At 45.3% G+C, this 22,138-nt stretch overlaps 1 protein-coding gene across 1 annotated transcript in view; it reads right to left on the bottom strand.

Annotated features, from left to right (window-relative positions):
- LOC136612845 (zinc finger protein 585A-like) overlaps positions 1-22,138 on the bottom strand; it is an 87,335-nt gene that overhangs the window by 33,138 nt on the left and 32,059 nt on the right. Inside the window, exon 5 of the mRNA XM_066593599.1 lies at positions 8,789-10,211. Within this exon, the coding sequence (XP_066449696.1) occupies positions 8,789-10,211 (1,423 nt within the window). The remainder of the gene's footprint in view (positions 1-8,788; positions 10,212-22,138) is intronic.

Raw genomic sequence — 22,138 nt, forward strand, 5'->3', positions numbered from 1 at the left:
CAAACACAAGGGGGGGGGGGGGTCACAGGAATGTCTCCATCACATTGCAACACATTTGTAGCTTCCCGGTCGCCAAATCTATCAGCAATAGAACATGTATGGCACCATTTGGGACACCAATTCCAACAGCCTATGAGTTTGCACAATCTAGGAGCGATATGCCACAGGATACCATATGGAACCTGTATGCCTCCATGCCTGCCTGCATCACATCTTGAATTCAAGCTACAGGTGGTACAACAGGGTACTAGAGCCTCCATGCCTGCCTGCATCACATCTTGAATTCAAGCTACAGGCGGTACAACAGGGTACTAGAGCCTCCATGCCCCCCATATCTCATCTAGTATCCGAGCTAATGGCAGTAAAACAAAGTACTACAGCTTCCATGCCCGCAACGGATTACATCTTGCATCCAAGCTATAGGCAGTACAACAGGGTACTAGAGCCTCCATGCCCACCTGTATCACATCTTGTATCCAAGCTAGAGATGGTACAACAGGGTAGTAGAGCCTCTATATCCCCATATCACATCTTGTATCCAAGCTAGAGGAGGTACAACAGGGTACTAGAGCCTCCCTCCAATGGGTCAGTTTTCCACAATAAATTCTCCTTTTGCTCACTGAACCAATTACAGCGCTTCAATGAATGGTTGTAATTGGTTCATCGAGTGCTGGATCTGATTAGCTGAGTCGTGGCGCTTGAGAACCAGTCAGAGGCAGCACATACTGGAGGCGTGTTTATCCAAACCCCTGACCAGGAAGCATTAACTGAAGACAAGTGGTGGGAGCTGCAGGGAGAACGTGCGGCGGAGCGGACAGCGACTGTTGGGTGATGTAGGTGTTTTTAATCGCATCTCAAAAAAAAAATTTGCATGATTTGATTGCCTGTGTGAAAACGGCCTTGGGGAATTTTCATGCAGGATGGAATTAGTCACACAGATATTTCTGCCTCACATTGTTATCTCTATGGGGCCGGAATTCCGCGTCCGTTAGAATCCGCACGTCTTTACTAGAAAACCGCGAGATTAAACTGCGCAGCGGAGGAGCTTCCTGCTGGTGATTACGGCGTCTTGTGGGATTGTTGGGGGGATTTCTATCATCCAGGAGACGGAATTCACAACTAAAGGCTGCGGGGAAATGCAGAAAATTCTACAAGGAATTCCGCAAATAAAAATCCTCTTCTGCGCCGCATCCTGCAGACAATACACACCCCGCCCCCCTGTGTGAGCGCTCCCATATACATCCCCCCCTCCACTGGAGGATAACCTCCCCCGCACCCCTGTGTGAGCGCTCTCATATACATCCCCCCCTCCACTGGAGGATAACCTCCCCCACACCCCTGTAGTAATAACCACATGGACCGTGTCTGACCTCCCCACAAGACCCTCCGCCACCTCTTACCTCTATACAAGTCTCTGAAGAATGCTGGCTGATAGCAGAGAGAACAGCAGCGACCACAACCTGCTCTGTGTGTGATACACTGCAATAGGACCTGTGATGATGTCACCGTGATGTGATCAGTAGGGGCGGAGCTCAGCAGTGAGGAGAAGTGGTGACTGAAGGACCTGTGATGATGTCACCATCATGTGATCAGTAAGGGCGGAGCTCAGCAGTGAGGAGGATAAATAGACATGAGGCAGAGAGATGGGAGCGGTCAGTGACAGTCGGCTGATCAGACGGCGCCTAAATTTTCTGTGGCTCCAACATCTCATTCTCCGCCATAAATACATATTAGTGACCTTTCACACAGGACCGAATTACACCGCAGGACGCCGCCAAATCCCCGGCTGTGCCATTCCACACCATCTGCAGGTTGCTGGTGGCTTGTGGCGCAGCCTATTCCACCCACTGTGAGCGGCCAGGGGAGGAAATGCCGGGTTATGTTGTGAATGGGCGGAGGTGTGTCTGGAGTGTGATCTAGTCAATGTTCACTACTTCCGTAAGTAAATTGTAGACCCTCATTAGGATGAGCTCCATGCCTGACATTGCCGTCCAGTGTGCTACTTGTGCAATGTATGCGGTCCTTGATCAGCCGATCGAGGGTGCATACTGTTGTGCAAGATGCGTGCTTGTTGAACATTTGTAAGCCCAAATCCGGGATCACAATGAGCGACTGGCAACACTGAGACCCATTGACAACATGATAAGGAGTCTGCTTAGCAGACACTCGCTGGGGTTAAGTCGGGTGTGGATGGTAGTTCGGGAGAGCAGGATGAGCAGGCAGCTACCTGGATGACAGATAGGAGGGGTAGAGCGAAGAGAACCAGGGAGGCTAGTCCTGAACTGGCACAACCTAACAAGTTTGCAAAGTTGACAGATGAGTGGGATGCTATTATAGAGCCAGTACCGCTACAGCACGACTGCTCCAGTGAGAAGGGGAAAAGGAGTGCAGGGCAGATTAGACAGGTCCTAGTGGTGGGGGATTTAATTATAAAGGGGACATATAGGGCAATTTGCCATAAAGACCGGGATCATCGAACAGTGTGTTGTCTTCCTGGCGCTTGAGTTCGACAAATTATGGATCAGATTGACAGATTTCTGGGAGGGGCTAGTGAGGATCTAGCGGTCATGGTACACATTGGCACCAATAAGGGGCCCTCAAAAATGATTTCAGAGACCTAGGATCCAAGCTCAGGGCGAGGACCTCCAAGGTAGTTTTCTCGGAAATACTACCTGTAGCACAAGTCACATTAGAAAGGCCGGATCTTAGGGAGGTAAAGTGGCTCCGGAGTTGGTGTAAGAAGGACGGGTTCGGGTTCCTGGAGAACTGAGCTGACTTTGCTGTCTGCTACAGACTCTACTGTATGGACGGGCTGCATCTAAATGGGAAGGGTGCAGTTTTGCTGGGGAAGAAGATGGATAGAAGGTTGGAGGAGTGTTTAAACTAGGGACTGGGGAGAGGGCAAAAAGAGAAACAGGGGGTAGACCGTGTAGATAGCGACCTGGGATGAAGAAGTGTAAAGGAGGGGGGGGGGGGGGGAGTCGAGGAGGGGGTGGAATTAGTACAGCTAGAACTGATAGAACAGCCAATAGTACCATTAGTAGCAAAATGAATTTAAAGAACAACCAGCACCATATAAATTGTATGGCAATGAATGCAAGACGTCTAATCGGTAAGGTGGGTGAGCTTGAGAATTACGAAATAGTAGGAATAATGGAAACGTGGCTTGAAGATAAGTACGATTCAGCGGTGAATTTACAGGACTACAATCTCTTCATAAGAGACCGTGGAAACCAGAAAGGAGAAATATATCTGTATGTTAAATCGTACTTAATGCCAAAGCTACAAGAAGATATAGGTGCAGGATTTGAACACGTGGAATCTCTGCAGGTAGAAATACAGGGAGAAAAAAAATAAAATCCTGATAGGGGTTTTCTATAGGCCACCAAAAGCAACAGAAGAAATCTTATTATTAAGGCAAATAGAAGAGGTGTCAAACCGCAACGATGTAATTATTATGGGGGCTTTAATTATCCAGATATAATATGGGAAGGCGAAACCTGCAAATCTCACAAGGGTGGTAAGTTCTTGAGAACAATTAAAGATAACTACCTTACCCAACTTGTGCAGGAGCCAACCAGAGGGAGGACCACTCTGGACTCACTATTAACTAACAAACTGGACAGAATCTCGGGGGTACAGGTTGAGGAACACTTGGGAAATAGTGACCACAATATAATTAATTTCCAGCTGTCATTTAACAAGAAGCCTTACCAGGGAGCGACAAAGAAAACTTAACTTTAGTAAAGCAAAATTTGATCGGCTCAGAACTACTATCGGTAACATTAATTGGGATAATGTCCTCATAAATAACAGTACAGACGACAAATGGGAGAAGTTTAAAATTTCCAAATGACCTCATGTGAGCAGTTTAGACCGCTTAAAAACAAAAGAACTACAAGTAGAAGGAAACCAATGTGGCTTGACAAGACTATAAAGGGGGCAATAAACAAAAAAGAAAGCGTCTAAACCACTAAAACCAGAAGACAGCAGAGAAGCGCTAAAATCATACAGGGGAAAAAACAAATCGTGTAAGAAAAGTTAAAAATTGCTAAGGAGGAGGCAGAGAGACTGATCGTCAAAGAAAGCAAAAATATTCCTAAACTATTCTTCAATTATATAAACAGCAAAAGGATTTGCACTGAAAGCACTTACCCTTCAACAAATAATACAGGAGAAATCATAGAAGACGATCGGGGGGGGAGGCAAATCTATTAAATTGTTTTTTTTCTAGTGTATTCACGAATGAAAATAAAATGCCACATGAGATGCAGTGGAATAACACGAACCTCCCACTAAACATTGCATACCTAATACAAGAGGAAGTGCAGAGTCTGTTAAAGAAGATCAAAATGGGGTGCCACAGGGTTCAGTACTAGGCCCCATTCTGTTCAACATATTTATCAATGATCTGATAGAGGGACTGCACAGTAAAATATCAATATTTGAAGATACAAAGTTATACAAGATAATTAATACAACGAAGGACAATGTGCAGCTACAAACGGACCTAGATAAGCTGGGGGAATGGGCAGAAAAATGGCAAATGAAGTTCAATGTTGATAAATGTAAGGTTATGCACATGGGCAAGAGAAACGGATGTCCCCAATATACACTGAATGGGATATTGCTAGGGAAAAGTGATATGGAAAAAGACCATGAGGTATTAGTTGACTGTAGACTTAACTGGGCCAGTCAGCTACTGCAAAAGCTAATAAAGTCTTGGGGCGCATTAAAAGAGGCATAGGGGCGAGGGACGAGAACATCATTCTTCCACTATACAATACTGTGTACATTTCTGGACACCACTGCTCAGGAAATATGCTGTAGTGCTTGAGGGGGTCCAAAGAGGGGCAACTAAATTAATAAACGGAACGGGAGGACTGGAATACCCAGAGAGGCTATCAAAATTGGGATCATTTACCCTGGAAAAAAAAACGCTTATGGGGCGACCAAATAACTATGTATAAATACATTAGGGGACAATACAAGGATCTCTCCATTGATCTGTTTATACCCAGGACTGCGACGGTAACAAAGGGGCATCCTCTACGTCTAGAAGAAAGCAGTTTTCATCATCAACACAGAAGGGGGTTCTTTACTGTAAGAGCAGTGAGACTGTGGAACTCTCTGCCTGAGGATGTGGTGATGGCAAAATCCATAGGAGTATAAGAGGGAACTAGATGTCTTCCTAGAGCACTATGATATTACAGGATATAGACATTAGGTGTCCAGCGGGGTTGTTGATCTCAAACGTTGATCCAGGGATTACTCTGGCTGCCATTATGGAGTCAGGAAGAAAAATATTTTCCTCCGTAGGAGCTAATTGGCTTGCAGGATTTTTTTTTTGCCTTCCCCTGGACCAATAAGGACATTGTCTTCATTCAGCCCAACATACTATGTTACTATGTTGGGTATTCCTAGCAGATTATGTCCCTTTTTCTTGGAAATCCTGCGAATGGCGCCCCATTCGTGGACTGTAAGTGATGTCACGTTACACATCCGCGCCCAATGATGCAGCATTCCAGGCGCTCGCTAAGTTCGTGGAGAGATTTGGGGCAGTTTGTGATTATTGCTGCAGAATATTTACTCCCCCAGGAGTGGTTTGTATTTAACAAGAAATAATAATTATTGAAAATGGGGACTAAAAGTGTCCCCGGAAGCTGCCGTCCGTCGCACACAGGCGGATTGTTATTGCACACAATGCCATAAGCCCAGCCATTAGTATGGGGGCGCTCACAGCTAAGGTTTGAGTTTCGCAGCATGTTGTATCTTGGAGTGCATTACATGTACATACAACCAGGATAGCGCTGGGGATTGGTGGCACACAGCAAGTACACGGCATTACATACCAGCTGCCTGCCCACACGCCAGAGACACGCAGACAGTTGTGTGAGCCGGTAAGTCTTACTGCTATTGTGGGTAACATGAAGGGTTTCTAAGAGACGCCATCCTGGAGGACCTCAAGGAAAATAGTCAGATAACTCCGTATCAGCCGGTTTATGAGAGATCGCTGCTGTCACACACAGTATAGGAGGGGTCACCATTACTAGTTGGGTAACACAAGGGGAATTATAGGAGGGTCACATTACAAGTGGGGAACCACAGGGGGCAGTATAGAAGGGGTCACCGTTACTAGTGGGGTACAACAGATGGCAGTATAGGAGGGGTCACCGATACTAGTGGGATACCACAGGGGACAGTATAGGAGGGGTCACTGTTACCAGTGAGGTACCACTGGGGGCAGTATAGGAGGGATCACCGTTACTAGTGGGGTAACACAGTGAGCAGTAAAGGGCCATATTCCCTTTAATATATGTATTAATGACCTGGTAGAAGGATTGTGCAGTACAATATTAATATGATACAAAACTATGTTAAGTAATTACCACCAGAGAGGACAGAAGGAGATTGCAAGAGGATCTGGATAAGTTGTTTGTTTTTTTATCAGAAAAGTGGCAAATGAGGTTTAACACTGATAAATGTGTGGTTCTGCACTCCTTGGGCTGTAGCCACTTCTTCACCAGGTGGATAAGGTCATGCATCTGGCACCGAGACGGTAAGGTTTCCACAAAAGTCCAGGTGTGAACCAGACCTGCACGGTAACCCCCAGATGAGCCAGGATCTCCGGTTTCAGCTTGGTGTAGTTACGGGAGTTTACCGCGCTCAGGTCATAATAGGCCTTTTGGGGTTCTGACCTGTCAGGAAAGGCACCACGACATCCACCCACTGGTCCATAGGTAGCCTTTCCCACTCAGCAACTCTCTCAAAGATACTGAGATACGCTTCCACATCATCTGTAGGAGTCGTCTTTTGCAGCGCAGCTTGCACTGTGGCCCTCACTGATGGTTGCACACCACGGGCCCCTTGCAGGGTTGCAGTCACAGTCCGTTGTATATAGTCACGACCACTCGCAGTGCAGCCACTTGCTCCATCAGTAGATGATTTGTTTCTTGCTGCTGCAGATTGGCCTGCATGATCTGTCTGACCACGTCCTCCACAGTAGCAGTTCTCTTATGCAGGTCACCGGCCGCTTTCACCCAGGACATGCAGTGTCAGCACAATATGACAGTCCTTTTCTGGGTGTGTCTCTTTAAGACTGCGTTTGCTCACTGCTTGCTCTGAAGCACCATATGTGGGAGAATTAGCTCATGTAGAGCATGGGATCACAATGTGAGCGGCAGTCAGAGACCACAACAGCATATAAAGTCCATACAGGCTTGGCCTGTGTTTATTAGAAAAGCATAAAAATAAACAATATACAGCCTTAACTTCAGGCATAAAACAAAACCTGCTCATTCAGCACTTTCTATACAGAGTCTGTCCCTGACTATACGGATGGCTTGTGCAGCAACGTACGAAAACCACACGCTTGTACCAAAGTCCAGTTTGTCCCTTGGTAAGGGGTAAGGCGTCTCATGAGACCAGCAGCTCCCAGCACCCAGCTGCACCCGGCCTCCCCCGTCTGCATGGCTGCAGGCTTTATGGACTGGGTTAACTACCCAGCCTCTACACCTGGGGAGCTTGCCTCCCCCTAATAAGACCTGGAGTGGAGGGGGTGGAATGGACAGCCCCATTACCAAGCCTACCATCCTTTCAAAAAAAAAAAAAAAAAACAGGCCAAAACATGTTTGACACAAACATCTCCAGCAACTAACTTTGCTGGAGATCACGTCACCCCTGTTTTTTCCTGTGTCTCACATAGTGAGATACGAACTCTCTTCATGCCCACTGGGCGAAACATCTGACCCGAGGTGGAACATACCGACCATCCATTATTGTTTCCTTCAGTGTCTCACACTACATACTGCACACTGTGCATTGGTCCCTGATTGGCCAGCACTGATCACGTGAGCATTGCTGACCAGTCAGAGAGCAGGTATAGTGCATTAGTAATCTAACTCTACCAATCCACTGTGGCAGATTACGTAGTCTGAAAATTGGGGGACATTTATAAAGGTTTTACACCAGTTTTCTGGAGTAGAAAAGTCGCATAAGCATGTGCAAGGACCTCTTGCACAAAAAAATTAGGAAACTATTCCACCCTCTCTGTCAGCCCCGCCACTCTTTAAAAAATTGGATGGGGCTTATTGGGAGGGGCCTAGGCTCCAAATCAACAAATTTGTGTAATTAATGCCAAACACTTGCAGAAATTTTGCCAGCAATGCACACCTAGTTAAGACCAGGCATACATTGCAGTGAATGAGCACGGAGCTACACTTTATGCATTAAGGTCTGCACTTCTTCATGCATTAAGTGAACAAGAACTGCACAATTCCCAATGAGAATTGTGCAGTCTAAACAAGCTGCATGAGAGCGAACAATCGGGTGATGACATCACCAGCTCATTCTCCCGGGGCAAACGAGAATCATACATTTTTCATTTTGTCTAAAAGGAGCTTTATGCCCACATTAATTCTATACTTAAAAAACAACCTCCTGCTTGCTGTACAATGTCTGTGTATTTAATTTTTTTTAACCAATTCAAATTGGTATAGTGACTTATCTCTATGAAATCTGTCATATGAGTTTTCAAAATTTCATTCTTTTAAAAACTGTTTTCACATAAAGATCAAAATGGCTCCTCCGCTTTGTAACATCTATGATGAGCCCCATTATTAGTAAAACATTTCTCGTGTTTTGAGTATTAAAAGGAGATGGCCTTCTCTCTAATGTGAGTTCTCTGATGTGAAACAAGAATTGGTTTTTGTGTAAAACATTTTCCACATTCTGAACATGAAAAGGGCTTCTCTCCTGTGTGAATTCTCTCATGTACAAGAAGATTTACTTTATTTGTAAAACCTTCCCATATTTTGAACACGAAAATGGCTTCTCTCCTGTGTGAGTTCTCTGATGTCTAACAAGATCTGATTTATCAGTAAAACATTTCCCACATTCTGAACATAAAAATGGCTTCTCTCCTGTGTGAATTCTTTCATGTCTGACAAGTCTTGATTTTTTTGGAAAATATTTCCCACATTCTGAACATGAATATGGCTTATCTCCTGTGTGAATTCTCTGATGTCTAACAAAATAAGATTCATGGGTAAAACATTTCCCACATTCAGAACATGCAAATGACTCCCCTGTGTGAATTCTCTGATGACTAACAAGAGCGGTTTTCCGCTTAAACCACTTTCCACATTCTGAACATGAAAATGGCTTCTCTCCTGTGTGATTTCTCTCATGTCTAACAAGAACTGATTTTTCAGTAAAACATTTCCCACATTCTGAACATGAAAATGGCTTCTCTCCTGTGTGAATTCTTCTATGTCTAACAAGATCTGATTTATTGTTAAAACATTTCCCACATTCTGAACATGAATATGGCTTATCTCCTGTGTGAATTCTCTGATGTCTAACAAAATAAGATTCATGGGTAAAACATTTCCCACGTTCAGAACATGCAAATGACTCCCCTGTGTGACTTCTCTGATGACTAACAAGAGCGGTTTTCAGCTTAAAACACTTTCCACATTCTGAACATGAAAAGGAATTTTCTCCTGTGTGAATTCTCTCATGTCCAAGAAGATCTGATTTATCAGTAAAACATTTCCCACATTCTGAACATGAAAATGGCTTCTCTCCTGTGTGAATTCTTTCATGTCTGACAAGTTTTGATTTTTTTGGAAAACATTTCCCACATTCTGAACATGAAAATGACTTCTTCCCTATGTGAGTTCTCTCATGTCTAACAAGATCTGATTTATTGGTAAAATATTTCCAACATTCAAAACATGTAAATGAATCCCCTGTGTGAATTCTCTGATGTCTAACAAGAGCAGTTTTCAGCTTAAACCATTTCCCACATTCTGAACATGAAAACAGCTTCTCCCCTGTGTGAATTTTCTCATGGCTAACCAAGTTTGATTTTTTGTTAAAGCATTTCCCACATTCTGAACATGAATATGACTTCTCAACTGTGCAAGTTCTTTTCTGTATAAATAGACCTGAGCTTTGTGCAAACTGTTTTCCACATTGCAGACTGTTACCCCCGGTGTGACCTGTACTTGTAGTAAAATGCAGAGACTGATCAGGAGAAGGTTCCTCGTGATTAGGGTGATTATATGATAGATCCGTATTGTTATATACTGGCTGAACATTAAGGGTAATGAGGTTTTCTCCTGGAGAGTGCTGCATAGCATCTTGATCTTCTGCTTTATAATTTAGCGATGACATGAAGTTTCCATCAAAGTTCTCAATGGGATTTTCTGTTGGGATTAAATTTTGATTTAGTGCAAAAAAATAGCCAACTGTATAAAATTCTTATTAGGAAGGGAAAACACCTGCAGTTTTTGATACAGTAATTCAAATCAAAACCAGGATTAGACCCAGGAAGAAGGAGAGATATATATCCTTCTTATATATTTCTCATACCTTTGAATCCAATTTCTGCTTTAAAAAAAAACAAAACAAAACAAAAAAAAAACCACTACAAAAATTGCCCTTAAAACTGCAAGAGTGTTTCCAGACTTAGGACTTGTTCACACGAGCGTGTTTTCTATTTGCGTCCTCAATAGGATTTTCTGTTAGGATTTCATTTGGATTTAGTGATTTTTTTTTCAGCTGAAAAAAGTAGCCAAATATATAAAATTCTTAATAGGAAGGGAAAAGCCCTGCAGTTTTTGATACAGTAATGCAAGTTAAAGCCAGAATTAGACCCAGGAAGAAGAAGATATAAAAGGAGTATTTTATATATTTCTCATTATCTTTGAATGCACTTCTAGCTTTTTTTTAAATTTTAAGTATATAAAAATTATATGAGGAACGGTTAAAGGATCTGGGAATGTTTAGCTTGCAAAAAAGAAGGCTGAGAGGAGACTTAATAGCGGTCTACAAATATCTGAAGGGCTGTCACAATGCAGAGGGATCAGCCCTATTCTCATCTGCACAAGAAAAGACTAGAAGCAATGGGATGAAACTGAAAGGGAGGAGACACAGATTAGATATTAGAAAAAACTTTCTGACAGTGAGGGTGATCAATGATTGGACCCGATGACCCAAGAGGTTCCTTCCAACTCTACCATTCTATGATTAAAAATTGCCCCCAAAACTGCATTTGTGTTTCCAGCCTTATAATGCTCTGACCAAGACCATTAACCCCTTGAGTGGCACGCCCGGAAAATTTCCGGGACGAGCTCCACTGCTCATAGCAACATAGCCCAGAAGATTTCCGGGCTATGTATCACTATGGGAGCGGCAGAGCACAATGCCACAAGCTGTGACAGTGTGCTCTGCCTGCACAGACCCACAGAGAACAAAGCAAGGGATTTGAAAAACCAGCAGAAGATATTGCCGATATGTCGGCAATCTCCTGCTTTGTTTACAGGTTGCCATAGAGACCATCGGCTTGTCAGAAGCAAGCCGATGGTCTCTGTGGCAGGGAGAGCTTGGTGCTTGGCTGTGAGAGGACAGCTAGGTACCAGCTCTTACAGCAGAGATCAGAGAAAACCTCCGATCTCTGCTGTGTTAACCCCTTACATGCTGCAGTCTATGTGACTGCAGCATGTAAAGGGCTGTCACTGCAGCATGTAAAGGGCTGTCACCATCGGACCCCCGGAATGTGATCAGGGGTCCTGATCGGTCCCTGTGGAAGTCCCCTAAAGGGACAAAAAAAATAAAAAATAAATAAAAAAAAGTTTAAAAAATTATAATAAAAATAAAAAACACTTGTCTCCCTTTACTTTGTAAAAAAATCAAAAATACAATCACACATGTGGTATCCATGCGTCGTAATGACCCAGAGAAGGAAGTTAATGCATTATTTAACCCCTTAATGACATGGCCCCTTTTTTTCTTTTTTCCCCATTTCTTTTTTTCCTCCCCCCTGTTTAAAAAAATCACAACTTGTCCCGCAAAAAACAAGCCCTCATATGGCCATGTCAATGGAAAAATGAAAAAGTTATGGCTCTTGAGACGCAACTGCAAAATTAGTTGAAATTCAATGATTAGACCATTTTAAAAAACCTGCCCTGGTGGGCACGACAGGGTGGTAGGAAACCCGCCACTCAAGGGGTTAAATGCATCAATGGCAACAAACAGATTTCAGGTCATAGGATCTCAAGTCCCCTACAGGGAAATAAAAAAAAAGAAAAGTAAAAAAAAAAGGAACAGCAGAAAAAATTAAACTTTTGTGCATTCTTTGTTTAAATTGTTTTCAGGTCAGAGGATTGCAAGTTCAAAGCCCCTACATGGACATAAAAAAGTAACACCTTAAAAAAACAAACAAACAAAAAAAACTTTGCGCACGCTCTGCTTTGTTTAATTTTTTAAAAATCTAAAACCTCACATTTGCTAATGTTGCATCTATAGCAGCAATAAATGCAAATGCACAGCACAAAAAAAACGGAAAACACTTTTAAAACAGAGCCAAAAACAAACACGCAGAAAAGTGATAAAAAAAAACCCTTATGCAACCCAAAATGGTACTACAGCTCATCATGCAAAAAACATCCACTAACTGATCTCCCACGAAGAGTTCGGGCTGTATAACGGGAAAGAGGGTCCTATCAAGGACTACAATTGCGTACCCAATGAAGTGGCCTCTGAGTGCAGCTACAAGATATCAGTAAGTACAATAATGAAGTGGAAATGTGAAATCCACCTATTCAGCTGGAATAGGTAAAAGGCCCCAAAACCGTCGCACAAAACCATGGAAACACATACGGGGCTTAAAATGCATTTTGACAGCAATTAAAAAGCTGCAACACATTATGAGAAAAACCCTCATGAAAATCCAGCCTTATACGAGGCGATGATCCTCCTGAGTGTGTGATTGCACCAATCTTTGGTCAGTGTAAACAAGCAATCAAACAACAAACATTCAAGGGCTTTTTTTATTTTCCCCTTCACTTTAAAAATATAACTTTTTTATTTTTCCATTTAGATAGCTTGTTTTGGAAATAGAAAAACAACGCAATTCCGTCATCTTTGTGTGTGGAATGGGATAAGTCTTGTTTTTACAGCGTGCCAATAATGGCAAAAATGACACAACGTTCGTGGGACAGCAGGATTACGATGATGCCAAATCTATATGGCTTTAGTTTTTTTCTGTACTTTTAAAAGATAAAATATCTTTGGAAAAAAAAATTTCTGCGCCATCTTCTGACAGCCAGAACCTTTTTATTTTTCTGTTGATATAGTTGTGCGAGGGCTCATTTTCTTATGTCGTTTTTTTGCACCATTTTTGAGTTTGTGCTACTTTTTGATTGTTTTTTTTACTCGATCGATAATGCTTAATTCTGGATTTTTTCTGATGACGTTCACCATCCTGGACAAATAACGTGTTACTTTGGAAGATTGGACTTTTATGGACACGTAGATATAAAAACACTTTTCTTTTTTCTATATTTTTCTTTTATTATTAATATAGGAATAGGTTTTTTTAAAACTTTGTTTTAACTTTTCCAATAATACGAGGGGGTGCTGATAAGTCTTTGGCTTTGTGTTCTTTTTTTGTTTCTATGGTAACGAATGTTACATCACATAAAAGCCTTATGTGTCTAATATATGTTTTCACAATGTTGTGTTTGTAGCTTATGGCAACAGTGATCTAGACACGCGGAAAAACAAAATGGCGGAGTCTAAGGCGATATTCACAGCAAATGGGAGCAGAGGAGTGATAAAATTCTTGTTACTGCAAGGAAAGTCCGCGAAGGATATTCATGGTGATATGTGGCAGACATTGGGGGATCAATGCCCTTCATATTCTACAGTTAAGAACTGGGTTGCCAAATTTAAACGGGCCTCTTCAGCACCAATGATGAGGAACGTCCTGGACAACCGATAGAGGTTGTTCTGGAGATCGTCGATGCTGTGCACAACCACATGCTGGAGAATCAACGAATTTCAGCTAAAGGAATAGCAGACATCATGGGGATTTCTCGTGAACGTGTTTGTGTTATTGTCCATGAACATTTGAACATGAAGAAGCTATCTGCAAAATGGGACCCCAAATGTTTGACAACAGATCAGAAACACATGCGAGCGAAAACTTCCCGGTCCATTTGTCAGCGTTTCCGGACTGATAAGAACTTCCTGGATCGACTGTTCACTATGGATGAGACCTAGATTTATTTGTATGACCCTGAAACCAAGGAGTAGTCAAAAGAGTGGAGGCACAGTGGTTCTCCTTGTCCAAAGAAGTTCAGATACCAAGGTGATGGCGTCTGTGTTCTGGGATAAGGAGGGCGTGCTGCTAGTGGACTACCTTCAAAATGGTTCTACCATCAATGCAAGGGATTACATTGAACTTTTGGACCAATTGAAGGCAATTTTGAAGGCCAAAAGGCGTAGCAAGCTGTCCAAAGGAATCTTGTTCCTGCAAGGCAACGCCTCCGCTCACACTGCACAAGCGACCACGGCAAAACTGGTGGAGCTAGGCTTCCAGCTGGTTGACCACCCACCTTATTCATCAGATCTAGCTCCCTCCGACTATCATCTGTTTCCAAACCTGAAGAAACACCTCAAGGGGACCAAATTTCACACCATTTCTGTAGTCATGGCTGCTACAGATGACTGGTTTGAGGCACAACCGAAATCCTTCATTTTGCAAGGCTTACAGAACTTGGAATACCGATGTAAGAAGTGTGTTGACATCAGTGGAGAGTATGTGGAATAAATGTAAAGTTTCATCTTCCTATCTCGTTTCTTTCTGGGTAAAGCAGCCCGTCGTAATTTTTTGAAGTCCCCATAGTGGGTTTAAATTAATCATTTGAGCACTCATATAGTATAATGTAATACCACAGTATTACATTGTACTGTATTTTTACAGGCAGACAATTCTGACAGCAGCATTTAACCCCTTAGTGACCAAGCCTTTGTGCCTTAATGACCAGACCAAATTCTGAAAATCTAACGTGTCACTTTTAACAGAGAATAACTCAGTAAAGGTTTTGCATATCCAAGTGAGGGCGGACACCCACTGGCGTTTTTTTCTCCACTGCGCTGCGAGAGTAAATGAAAAGTCTAGCAGCACAGTGCGAGAAAAAAAAACGGCATCCCGCCGGGATATCGCCAGCTTTCTCAATGGGGCCAGCGGCAGCAGCGCTAGCCCCATTGAAAAGATATTGAGAATGCCACTGACTTCTGCCACAGCTGTCACAGGTGCTTCATTTAGGTGGTAAAAATAGATCAATAGAATTTGTGTATATTTATTAAAAGCATCAAAATTGGGAAATTTTTGAAAAATTGTCATTTCTTTTCCATATTATTGGGGGACACAGCCAGACCTTGGGATATAGCTCCTGCCACTAGGAGGCGACACTAAGCAGAAAGTGTTAACTCCTCCCACCAGGCTATATCCCCCCTTCAGGCACCACGCTAATCAGTTTTTAGCTTAGTGTCTGCAGGAGGCAGACCTGTGTTAGCCTAGGTCTGGAAGTGTCGTACGGGAATACGGGGAGACTGGGGCTTTTCCCTGACCTCCCTGTCCTCCCAGGGGAGGGCGCAGGGCACGGTGTCTCCGCCGTTCGACCGTCGCCCGACCCACAGAAGAAAAGGTGGCACGATCCTGCCCCTGTGCATGGTATAGTTGCCCGCCAGCCAAAGGGTTCCCCACCCTGGAGCAGCTCCCCTCATGTTAGCGGTGAGCATGGTGGGGAACACTGCTGGAGTCCAGGCTACAGGGGGAGAAGCAGGGATTATTCCTCCCCCCAAGTCTGCGTGAGGACCGGCGGTTACCAGAGAGATAGGTACTGCTGCGTTTCCCCCCCCCCTCTTAAGTGGCAGCGGCAAGGCGGTTTACTGGGGGTCTCATCGCTCAAGCATGCAGGCAGCCTCCAGGATCAGGAGGGATGGCGGAGGGCTATCCCACGGCATCAGGACTGGCAGCGGCATCTGGAGGCAGGAGGTCTGCGGTGGCAGAGAATGCAAGGGGCGTGGCAGGGCGCCGCCATGATACCTGGAAGTCCGGCATCCCCGTCAGGGCTTCGGAGGGAGGAGCCGAGCAGGAGGTGGTGGTGGTAGCCGCGGCGTCCCGCAGTGCCAGTGGGCGGTGCCAGGACTGCGGCGTCTCCAGACATGCTGGTCCGAGCTTTCCCTGGCCGGGAGTCAGGAGGGGGACGCCCACCTGAACCTGCGCAGAAATCGGCTATTTGAAGGAGGAGTGACTATTCTCCCCTCCGCGTTCGCCTCAGAGCCTCCGGTGGAACGCTTATTCCTACCAGCGTGGAAACCTGATGTGCCTGGAAGTGGAAGTCCCCCCTGGCGACCCAGGAGCTCCAGCAGGGACACAACAGCCTTGGGACAGGGTAAGCTCTGCCTGAGGCAGCTTTTCCCTAGGCCCCCCCCCCCCAGGCCAGGGGGCTCCGGGCAGGCTACGGGTAGAGCTAAGTTTTATGCTTGCTCTCTATGTATTGTAAAGTTCCCGTGCGGTCAGGCGGAATCCCGCTGTGCAAACTGTGTCCCAACTCGGCAGGCCCCAGTGTCGCCTGTGCCCCCCGCCGCCCCTGTGGAGCAGGCAGCCGAACCCGAATGTGCACGGTCCCTTGCCGCAGCAGTCTCGGGGCTAGCTAGCACGTCTGCGGCGATATTACGCAGGCTAAATTCGGACGTGGAGATTTCTTCTCCAGAGCGGTCACGGGCTAGGTCACGTAAAAGACACAGATCCCGCAGCCACGAGAAAGCTTCGCGTAGGTCTCATCACTCCAGGGGGGTCTGTCGCTCGAGGGAATCCTTTTATAGGTCTCACAGTTCCAGGGAGTCCACCCATAGATCTCACCATTCCAGGGAGTCCTCCCATAGGTCCCGCCGCTCCGGGAGGTCCTCCCGGTCGCAGGCTGCTCCTTCACATTCATGTGGTTCGTCAGCATCCCAATCCACGTCTCAGATGCTGCGACCATCTTTCACGGCGTAGGATAGCAGCGTTTCGGAAGGGGAGCATTCCCTTTCATCGTCCCCTTCGGATTTGGACAAAGAGCAGGCATCAAAGCTGACCGATTTAATGGACAGCCTGGTTGTGGTGGTAAAGGATACGCTTCGCGTGGCGGAGGAACCGGTGGCGGTTCCGCCGGCGGCTGTATCATTTAAAACGCATAAACATTCATGCCAATTTTTTCCTCCTCATCAGGACTTCGTGGAAGTTCTGGAGAGAGAATGGGAAACTCCAGATAGGTGCTTTAAGGTACCGAGTAAGACTTGGGACATTACTTATGCCTTCCCGGAGGATCTTGTTAGGAGGTAGTCTGTACCCTCTGTGGTGGACACCCCTGTGTCATGGTTGGCAAAACACACCGCTCACCCTACGGCCGACATCGCATCACTTTCAGATCCTCAGGATAGGAAGCTGGACTCGCTGGCGAAGTCTTCTTTTCAGGCAGTAGGCACCGCATTACGTCCACCTTCGCATCAGCATGGGTCAGCAAGGCTTCCGTCGCGTGGGCAAAGCAGTTGCGCAAGGACATTCTTGCAGGAACCCCAGCTAATGAACTACTGGACACCACGGAAAATATTATTCAGGTCGGGAAGTTCGTCTGTGCAGCAAACTTAGACTCGGCGAAATGTCTTGCCAGGGCCCCGTCAGCCTCTGTGGCGTCGCGCCGGATGCTGTGGCTGAAAAACTGGACAGCTGACGCATCGTTTAAAGGGGCGCTTACCAAGCTACCATTTGAGGGCAACATGCTTTTTGGAGCCAGGCTGGATGAGCTGATCAGGGACGCGATGGGCGGGAAGAGCACATCCGTTCCTCAAGGTACGGGTAAAGGAGAAAGGGCTCCGCAGAGGGAGAGATCCTATTTCCAGCCCTTTTGCCATTTCGACCCACAGGACGCAGCAGGGCAATGGCCTCAGGCCAGGAAGAATCCGCAGGAGCAGAGGAGGGGTCCATCCCTCAGGAATAAGTCTACGTGGCGGCCTCGCTCCCATGCGCCAAAGGCCACAGGGGAAAAGATCTCGGCATGAAGGCCAGCCCCCACCCATTCTCGACAGGGTGGGCGGTAGGCTCGCACTTTTCAGGAACACATGGTTGGCACACGTATCTGATTCCTAGGTGCGGGAGGTTGTTTCTTTCAGCTATGCCATACAGTTCACATTTTTCCCGCAGGTTCGTTTTTGCCGGTCAAGATTACCAGAGGCTCCAGAGAAGGTGGCGCAGTTGCGCGTGGTCACAAGGGTGCTTGCGGCAGTGATGGTGTTGCTTCGCACCAGGAAGATGGTCGCGGAAAGTCACCTGTTGTTCATGCCCCAGCCCAAGGGTGAGTAGCTGGACAGGAGCATTTGGTCCTTACTTCTTCAGAGGCCGGTATTTCACTCCAGGATACTCCAACAATTCATCCTGCCTCGCTGGGACAGGTCTGCGTACTCACTGGATCAGCGCCTCTTGGTGTCGTTCAGGACCAGATTCTCACTACGGGGGTGGTTGGCCCCCGGAAGGATTTACGGGGGGTCCCACTGCTCCCAAGTCAGTAGACAGTTCTGATGATGGAGGCCAGCCTCCTCGGCGGGGGAAGGAACCTTGAGAGCCTGTCCACCCAGGGACACCTTCTGTTCACTTTTCCACAATTCCCTCTTATGCTGAGGGTGGTCAGGAAGATCGGGAAGGAAGGGCACCCAGGGATACTAGTAGCACCAGATGAGCCAGGGCGAGCATAGTATGCGAGCCTCGTAGACACTCTAGCCGGCGTACCGTGGTATCTACCAGAACAAGAGGATCGGCTTCTACAAGGTCTCCTCTTCCACCTGAGTTTACGGTCCCTTCCTTTAACGGTGTGGTTGTTGAAACCGCGATATTAAGGAAACGAGATTTTACGGAGGAGGTCATTCAGACAATGATGCAAGCAAAAAAGCCGTCCCCATCAAAGATTTATCATCGTGTCTGGAGACGTTTTTTTGGTTGGTGCGAAGAGCATCGCTTTTGTCCAATGCGGTTCTCACTGGCTAATATCCTGTCTTTCTTACAAGCAGGGTTGAACATGGGCTTGAAACTGAGCTCCCAGAAAGGCCAGGTCTCGGCTCTCTCGGTCCTCTTTCAGAGGCCAATAGCCGCCAGGTTGGCAGTCCGCACATTTTTTCAAGGGGTTTCCCATATTGCTCCGCTGTTCCGGTCACCCACACCTGCGTGGGATCTCAATCTGGTATTGGACGCATTACAGTCTCATCCCTTCGAGCTGCTGAAGGAAGTACCGCTGCGTCTTTTATGTTGGAAGGTGGTCTTCCTAGTAGCTGTCACATAGATTCGCAGAGTGTCGGAGTTGGCTGCCTTGTCAGTTGAGCCCCCCTTTCTGTTTTTCCACCAGGATAAGGTGGTACTGCGGCCGGTTCTGCAGTTCCTACCAAAGGTGGTGTCACCTTTCCACCTTAATGAAGATATTGTCCTTCCATCATTTTGTCCCGCCCGGTACACCCGAGGGAACAGACGGTGCATAGGCTGGATCTTGTACGGGTGTTGCAGATCTAGGTCGCCAGGACCAAGGACTTCCGGCGGACAGAGTCCCTATTTTTAATTCCGGAAGGCCCACAGAAAGGTTCTGCGGCTTCTAAAGTGACCATTGCCAGGTGCCAAAGGACGGTCGCCCCCGTTTCGCGTGACGGCTCACTTAACACGGGTGGTGGGGGCCTCATGGGCGGTACACCATGGGGCTTCAGCCCTTCAAGTATGCAAGGCGGCAATCTGGGCCTCATTACATACTTTTTATACAAGTCTTATAGGGTTCATACCTTCGCATCAGCGGACGCCTCCCTAGGTCGGAAAATCCTACAGGCGGCCGTTCCCTGACTGCTCGGGACTGGTTGTAAGTAACCCACCCCTTTTTTATTTCCGGGACTGATCTCGGACATCCCAAGGTCTGGCTGTGTCCCCCAAAGATACGGATGCGAAACGGGAATTTTTGGTATAACTTACCGTAAAATCTCTTTCTCGTCACGTTCATTGGGGGACACAGCACCCATCCTTTTTTTGATGTAGCATTGTGCTGAAACCTTTCTGTTCTGTGGTCGCATATGGCGTTTATAATTGTACCAGAGCATTTATGTGAGGTCTTATGATTAAATGTTATTGTATTTTGTTCCCACTGGCTGTTCCTACTGCTTGCATACAAAACGGATTAGTGTGGTGCCTGCAGGGGGGATATAGCCTGGTGGGAGGAGTTAACACTTTCTGCTTAGTGTCGCCTCCTAGTGGCAGGAGCTATATCCCAAGGTCTGGCTTTGTCCCCCAATGAACGTGACGAGAAAGAGATTTTACCATAAATTATACCAAAAATTCCCGTTTTTTCACATTTTCAACTGCAATATCTCAAACATGTGCATACTGTACATGTTTTTGATAAGATATATATTTTGATCTGTTTACTTTATTCTGGAAGCACATTGGAAAAACTTAAGGTTTTTTAACCATTTAGGAGACGTACAAATTTAACATTAACATTTTGTTTTCCTACACACAAAATGACCCCATTTAAATATATTCATTGAGGAGTGTCATGGGTATTTTGACCCCACAGTTTTTTCAGGACCTAATGCAATTTAGAGAAGAAAAAATAAAATTTCAGATTTTTGCAAACATGTCATTTTAAAGACAGTTTTCTTTTATAGTGCACATGAAAATGAGCATTTGAACCCGAAAATGGATAGCAGTTTGTCCTTTGTTCAGAAACATACCCCTTGTAGCCCTAATCTTATGTCTGTATGCACAACAGGGCCCAAAACGATGGGAGGAGCCGGTGGACTTCAGAACATAAGTTTTTCTTATGGTGTTGAAGGGCCCCAATGCACACTTGTAGAGCACTTGAGCTGCCAATAGAGAACCCCTACAGATGACCCCAATTTGAAAACTAGACCCCTTAATGGATTGATCTATGGGTGTACTGCGTATTTTGACCAAACAGTATTTGAATGAATCTAAGCAAAAATTATTATTTTTTGGGGTAGTGTGTCAATTTTTAAAACCAGTTTTTTTGTATAGCACACATAAGAATGAAGACTTGCACCCCAAAATGGATACCTCTTATTTGCTTACTGGACACATGGCTAGGCCTTCAATGGAGGAAACTGCCTTTGATTTTCAGGGCACAACTAAATAAATTCCAGACCCCATTGCTCACTTGTGCAGAAAAAAAATTGACTACTGGGGGACTTCTTGTAAATTACATGGGCATTACAGCTAGTGATCTGAATAATGCCGGGCTATGTGTGAAGACTCACAGTGGATCCAAGCCATTACTCTTTGATTTTTTTCCCCATTTTTATTACAGACTAGCTTACCCATCGTGTGTTGCTGCGAAGACAGACATACATACATACATTTTTAAATATCTAGATAACCAATCACAGCACAGCTTTCAAGTTACCTCAGCGGTATAATATATAACAACCAATCGCAGCGCAGCTTTCATGTAACCTCAGTAGTATAAGCAGTAGCAACCAGTCACAGCACAGCCTTCATGTTTCCTCAGCAGTATAAGAAATAGCAACCAATCACAGCAAAGCTTTAATTTACCTCAGCATTCTCAATATGCAGCAATTTTCAAGCGAAACGTTCGGCGGATGCATCATTTTGTAGTTGAACACGCTTGCTTGTAATGCCTTTTGCTTTCGTGCTTGAGATGGAAATCAAACGATCTTTGTCTGGGGGGCATAACTGTCGACGATGCTCGCACGCGCGCCACCTATCATAGGATAGTTGTGCTATGCCAGTAATCTTCCCAGAAGTGTACTCAACAACTTCCCAAAGTTTCATGGTGATTGGATGAATGGTGTAGTAATGCATAACGGACAGACAGACATACATTCATTTATATATACATAGATGACATCAGGAAGTGAGAGAATTAGATTCCGTACGTAAAATTTGGATGCTAATTCTTTGGCGCTTAGAATTGAACAATCGAGTTGGGACCCATTAACGACATAATCAATGCTCGTGCCAAATTTCAAGTTTCTACGATATCGGGAAGTGAGAGAATTAGATTCCGTACGTAAAATTTGGACGCTAATTCTTTTGCGCTTACAATTGAATATTCGAGTTGGGACCCATTAACTTTTCCTATTTATGACATAATCAATGCTCGTGCCAAATTTCAAGTTTCTATGACATTGGAAAGTGAGAGAATTAGATTCCGTACGTAAAATTTGGACGTTAATTCCTTTGCGCTTAAAATTGAATAATCGAGTTGGGACCCATTAACTTTTCCTATTTATGACA

This window comes from Eleutherodactylus coqui, chromosome 1 (genome assembly GCF_035609145.1).
Source record: "Eleutherodactylus coqui strain aEleCoq1 chromosome 1, aEleCoq1.hap1, whole genome shotgun sequence".
Classification (NCBI taxonomy): domain Eukaryota; kingdom Metazoa; phylum Chordata; class Amphibia; order Anura; family Eleutherodactylidae; genus Eleutherodactylus; species Eleutherodactylus coqui.